Source organism: Capsicum annuum, unplaced genomic scaffold, assembly GCF_002878395.1.
Source record: "Capsicum annuum cultivar UCD-10X-F1 unplaced genomic scaffold, UCD10Xv1.1 ctg64015, whole genome shotgun sequence".
NCBI lineage: Eukaryota > Viridiplantae > Streptophyta > Magnoliopsida > Solanales > Solanaceae > Capsicum > Capsicum annuum.
In genome coordinates, this window is record NW_025873119.1 from 7725 (window position 1) to 13818 (window position 6094).

At 38.3% G+C, this 6094-nt stretch overlaps 1 protein-coding gene across 2 annotated transcripts; it reads left to right on the top strand.

The window, feature by feature from the left end:
* Window positions 1-240: 240 nt before the first annotated feature.
* LOC124893705 (thiosulfate/3-mercaptopyruvate sulfurtransferase 1, mitochondrial-like) lies at window positions 241-1915 on the top strand. 2 transcript variants are annotated; one of them, XM_047404600.1, is made up of 4 exons: window positions 245-477; window positions 889-951; window positions 1367-1491; window positions 1572-1915. In XM_047404600.1, exons 1-4 carry the CDS (start codon window positions 439-441, stop codon window positions 1741-1743), a joined length of 399 nt encoding a protein of 132 aa, XP_047260556.1. In that variant the 5' UTR covers window positions 245-438; the 3' UTR covers window positions 1744-1915. The 2 variants fall into 2 exon arrangements, 1 of the variants encoding a protein (XP_047260556.1); XR_007050865.1 differs by having other exon boundaries at window positions 241-477; window positions 889-972; window positions 1367-1795.
* Window positions 1916-6094: the final 4179 nt, after the last annotated feature.

A 6094-nucleotide genomic window follows, 5' to 3' on the forward strand; every position in this document is an offset into this window, starting at 1 on the left:
GAATAAAGAAGAATTTATAATAGATGAAAAAATATATGAAAATTACGAAGGATCAAAAATAAAAATAGTATTTTCTAATCTAGGACGAAGATATAAGAAAATAGGTGAACATTTATACTTAATGTTAGAAAAAGGTGTGTGATCTCTTCGGTCTTAGCCCTACCTAGAGCCAAACACTTGATAAAGAATAAAGTTTTTGCTCTAAATATAACATAAAGTTGCAATTTTTGTTCACTCAACCATGTCTTTAAAACGTACATTTATTTTCCTTTTCTGTTCATTTCTATTTAGCGACACTTTTGACATGTGTTTACTTTCTTTTCAATGGTTTGAGTGGGGTGAGTGGTGCTGGTTGTATTATGTAATGCATCTGTCGAATAGAACTGAGTTGCTGCTTCTTTTTCCTTTTTTCTATAGGTGTTAGATGCATCTTGGTACATGCCAGATGAACAGAGAAATCCACTCCAGGAGTATCAGGTGTTGACTCCTAAGAAATTCTTTTTTCGAATGACACTGCTTTATCTTGAACCTCTGATTGCTTAAACATTTTCATAGATAAACCCTTTTGAATGGCTCAGATGGTTTGTCTTGGGACCTCCATATAGGAGGTCTCAAGTTTGAAACCCCTTGCGTGCGACAGCAAGGGGGTTGGCCTTCCGGGTCGAGCTAGTCGCACGGGGCTTGCCTTGTGCGGTTTACCTCTCCTATATGGTTTGCGAGCTATTGCACACCCAAAGGGTAGCGGCCACGGGTTCCCTCGTCATAAGTAAAAATATGTTCATAGATAAGCAGTTTTCATTTTCTCATAGTCACATTTATGGCAATTTTGTTCGACAGTCACTTTCTTTCTGTTTTTCTGATAGAATTTTCTAACTTCGACTTGAGCAGGTCGCTCACATTCCTGGAGCACTATTCTTTGATATTGATGGAATAACGGATCGAACTACTAATGTTAGACATCTTCCCTGATAAGTTAGTTCTCCTCTTGAAAGAATGCTTTTGCTGGACGTACTCTTTGCAAGTTACTAAACCTTCTCTGGCTTCAGTGTTTCTTCTACTGGACCATTTTTTGTTTCATTTTAGTCCCATATATGTTTCTATATGCTAGATGCTTCAGCTAGCTATCCGGCATGCTATTTAGATAGATGTCATCACCTTTTATGATATTAAAGCTTCGTTGATTTATTAGCTCTTCTTGGATTTTGTTAGCTCTATAATTTAGAAAGAAGCTATTAATCCTTATTTTTGTGAGCTTAACTGACCTATTCTTGTAATGTTTGCATCTTCTTGATGCCTTTAAATGAATGTACTTACTTCATCATAAAAAAAATAGCTTCGTTGATTTGTCCTTTTGTTGATTTATCAGTTGCCACATATGTTGCCATCTGAAGAAGCTTTTGCAGCTGCTGTATCTGCTCTTGGCATCAAGAACAAAGATGGGGTTGTTGTATACGATGGCAAAGGCATATTCAGTGCTCCCCGTGTTTGGTGGTGAGTTATTCAATATGATAAAAGTCAGATAAGCTCATGCCATCCAAAAGTGTCTAATCAATGGAAAAATGGGTCATCAGGATGTTTCGAGCTTTTGGACATGACAAAGTTTGGGTTTTGGATGGTGGCTTTACAAGATGGCAGGCTCCTGGTTATGATGTCGAATCTAGTGCCTCTGGTGATGCAATTTTGAAAGCCAGCGCTGCCACTAAGGCGATAGAGAAAGTATATCAAGGACAGATGGTAGTGTAAATATTACTCCATTTCCTTTGAGCTTTCTGTGCTTGCTCATCTTTCAACAAAACAAGAATCCGCAAGAAGTTGTTTTGCTATAACCATTCTATAGAATATCACCTTTCAAAGCAATAGGCAAGGTTCTTTGAGTTTTATCATCTTCTCGGGACTTTTGCAGCATCATTCCAAATAATGTTCAAGTACTATCTCTGTTGGTTCTTATTGAATAGGAGGAGGGGGGGGGGGGGGGGGGGGGGGGCGCGCAGACAAGAGCATCTTGTTCATGTTTAACCGCTCATTATGTATGGGGTATCAAATTTTGTTTGAAACTCAAGACAGACAGTCTTTTTTAGATTCTTTTTCTCCTTAATCGATTTATGAAAACAGCTCTCATTATGTTACTCAAAAGAAAAATCTATCAACTCCATCATATTTCGTTGCTCCTTGATTGTATCCCCTTTGTTCCAATATACAAGTATTAAAGACAACTATACTTTTTTCAGAAATATTATTTTCCCTTTTCAAGTAACACGTATGATTCCTTTCACACCATATGCTCCAAGTTTTTCATGACCCAAAAACCAAGGGTCATGTTGACACTTGTCGCGGCAAGCCTTGACAAGTAAGCCTATCACCGAAAGTGATATAAAATGAGAAAACAATATCAAAACCCAAAATAAGGCTTCTAGAATGATGCCGAACCACTCATATACCATAATAGCGGAAAAATACATAACAAAGATACTACTATTAAGTCTCCCAAAATTCAATGTTACAGTGTAAGAACCAACTAAGTACATCTCTAAGTCAAAATATACAATTGATAGTCAAAAGGAACATAATCTGTTTCTGAATATGAAAACAAGACATAAGCTAAACAAGAAGAGGTAGTAGATCAACTTTGGAAGCATAGATCGATCGCTAACTCAAAAATACTCCAAAAACCGCCCGAATCAGCTACCGTGCGATGCATTCATACCTGGATCTGCATCGAAAGGGCGCAGTAGGGGTGAGTACGGTCCACTTGTACTCAGTAGGTATCATAAGCAGACTGATGTAGAAAATAAAGCATATAAAAAATACACACCATGGGCACGTCACCTGCAATCAGAAAATGTCCCAAATGGTATACAGGAAAGAAGCACAAATTGATAGATATCACATCAAGAACAAAACTACAACATAGAATGTACACAGTATATGAAATACAATGAAGAAGATGATGATGTGATGCACGAGGTTGTTGCATAACCTCCGTATACACCTATCGAGCTCTGTTCCCGAGGTAGGACCCAATGGGGGTTCGTCGATCTATATACAATCCAATAACCAATACCAATCCAATATTCTTGACTCCTCTCCGGCACATACTTCGACAGAGGATTTTAAAAGATGTCATATTTTCTGTCAAAAAGACCAGTATTTCCACATGGTACCAATGTTTCATGAATGTATATGATATGAGGATGTAATGCTCACAACCAATCAGAATGAGAATTTTCAATTCCAACCAATATACCAAGCACGTGAGCCAAAATCTACTCAATAAGCCAACCATCCATGATCCAACATAATCCATGTACCAAGAGATTAAGATATACCATCATATGCCATTGATACCACGTAAATTCTGACTTAGACAATTTCCACCAGGAGAAAACAACCAAATATATAAATACCGTTCCCATAACATCACATACGACCCTACACGGTCACACATAGAAAATCATGTCTCAAAACCACCAAATAACAACATAGGTCCCACACGGGCCCAAAACAATATTAAATCCATTTCCATGATTAGTTCCCATACCCATAACATGCTTTTATATCAGTATTAACTACCCGGCACAGTCTGAAGAAAGTTAAGCCATAACCTACTTCGAAGGAAGAAAAAGGGTCTAAAAAGCCTTCAACACAGAGCTTTCTCCTTACGAACAGATCCAGAATCAACTAAAACATACAAATATAGAATCTACGCGTTAAAAGTAAGCCAACGATACCTATATTGCTCATCTCCAAGACGGGGTCAAAACGGACTCCCGAAATGGATTTTCGAAAAAGAGGGGTAAAATTGAAACTTTAGTTCACAGATATATTATCAATGATTAAAGGAAGCCATAGAAGAAAATCCAAGTGAAAACGGATTGAAATTGGGTTTAATCGAAAATTACTAATTTAGGTTTTCCGGTCCAAAATCCCCAAATTTCACTTTTGAATTCAAGTTTTAACAAGATTTAGATGACAAGAATCGAAGAAAAATAATTGAAATAGGGATTTGGAGCTTACCCAAGCTCGAAAATGGAAGAAATCGCCCAAGAACACAAAAACCCAAACTCAAAGTCTCTAAAATGGTGAAAAATTGTGAAAAAGGAAATATACTGCCTAGCCCTGACCGCTAAAGCAGACAATCACTGCTGAAGCGGTCAGGTGCCGCTTTCGCGGTACCTGGTGACATGCCAGTCCGCTTTAGTGACCTTTGCTAAAACGGGCGAGGCGCGCTAAAGCGGTACCCCCAACTTGGGTTGGGCCGCTAAAGCGGCCAAAATGACGCTTTAGCGGCTGCACCAGCTGGGTGGTGCACCAACTGAACTTGAGAAATATTTCAAGTCTCCGCGGACTCCTCGGGATTCATGTGAAATCCCGTGAATGCAAACTAACTATGCTACCCTACTAAATTCGATTGGGTGGATTTCTATCAATTGGGTGGATTTATTGTTGAATTGTATAAGTTGGAAGAGTTAGAATTTACTCCGAATTCTGGATAAGTAGTCCGATTAATTTTGGGCATAAGTAAGGAGTATTGAAATAAGTTGTTAAACACTTCAGATTATTGATGGACATATATGTTATCCTTATAGCTAGTGAATTGCTCAGATAGCAGGAACTAGTGGTTGGTAAGATAAAGGCTGCACGCTCGTTGGTTGAATCACTTGAGGCTCAAATTACTATCATAGTTAATAAAGCAATAAGGTATGTAAAGCTAAACCTTTCCCTCCCTGCAAAGGCACCACCCTATGTCATGTGCTCTTTTCCATTTGATGTTAGTATAATTCTCATGAAAAATGAACATGGAATCTCTATGTTGCCTTACATACCATTCCCTCGTTCTACCATCAAGCTTGTAAGTATCTTTCCTTCCTTCTTTATGTTAAATTTTCATGATGCATTCTTATTATCATAAGTTTCTATACTTGAAGCCTTTAAGCCACAATATATATGTGGATAACACACGTTAGGAGTGAAAGTAAATAGTAATGGCATAGTTGCATCTGTATATGCTATCGAGACGATCAATATCGTAACTTATATGTCATAGGCCTTCAAGGCATTATTTAATGTACAGTAATAACGGGAGGGTATATAAGGTTGTCTTGGCATATCACTCGATGTGATTTTGTGCACAGGATCAAGACCAAAACACTATAGCTAGCCCAATCATTGGGTGTACCTGCCTTTGTCGCATTATTTGTTTTTGAAGTCAGTTGGAACGTCATGTATTGGTTTTCCCTGACTCGAGCCAACATATGACATATATGGCCTGCGGGCAGACCCTCATAGTGATCCCCTGGGCGGGGCATTCCTGGATATAAACTGCAATTACAGTTACACATATGAGATCATAACAATAAGTATATAAGCAACATGTGCTTTATACTTGCCTCAGATTGCCTTCGGAAGGCCATCTTGTGATCATCTGTACGACTTATAGGGTAAGTACATCACCTAGGCAAAGTATAAGTCCTATATTATAATGAACACTTGTGTTTAATATTATATAAGATGCTAATAAGGTTGGTGCATAAGTTATTAGTTCATATCGTATATTTGTTACCTGTTGGCTCATACGTTTTTCACATTACCGTTTGATTCATATGAGCTTCTGCATTTTTCCAGCTGTTATTTTATCTGCTTTCATATCGGTACACGTTTATGTACTGACGTTTCGGGCCCACTATGTTTTATTAATGCAGGCTCCGATCCTCCTGATCGCAGACGTCCACGTTAGGCTTTATTATCATTTTCAGCTGAGATTTTGGTGAGCTCCAACTCTCTTTGGAGCCAGTCTATGCCTAGTATTTTTTATTATATGTACAGGTTTCTGGTTGGGCATGACGGGCCGGATGCCAACTAGTCACTTGTAGTATAGTGTGTTAAACTGACTAAAGGCTTCATGGACATCGTGTGGTATTGTATAGTTTTGTTAATGTAACTCCCTCGTGTATATATGTAACTCTTTTTGAATACCTTGCTCGTTATTATTCCATAACCTCGCGTACGTCATAGAGTGATTGTAGAATGTGTGTATAAGGTTCTTGTTCGTCCTTAATTTGGGGCGTGACAAACTTGGTATCAGAGCGCCTAGATT

What these genes read in the sequence shown, in the direction of transcription:
- LOC124893705 (XM_047404600.1), top strand. Translation starts at nt 439, where the DNA reads ATGCCAGATGAACAGAGAAATCCACTCCAGGAGTATCAG. An exon ending in TAACGGATCGAACTACTAAT is followed by an intron (nt 952 to 1,366) that starts GTTAGACATCTT and finishes TTGATTTATCAG; the next exon opens with TTGCCACATATGTTGCCATC. An exon ending in AGTGCTCCCCGTGTTTGGTG is followed by an intron (nt 1,492 to 1,571) that starts GTGAGTTATTCA and finishes ATGGGTCATCAG; the next exon opens with GATGTTTCGAGCTTTTGGAC.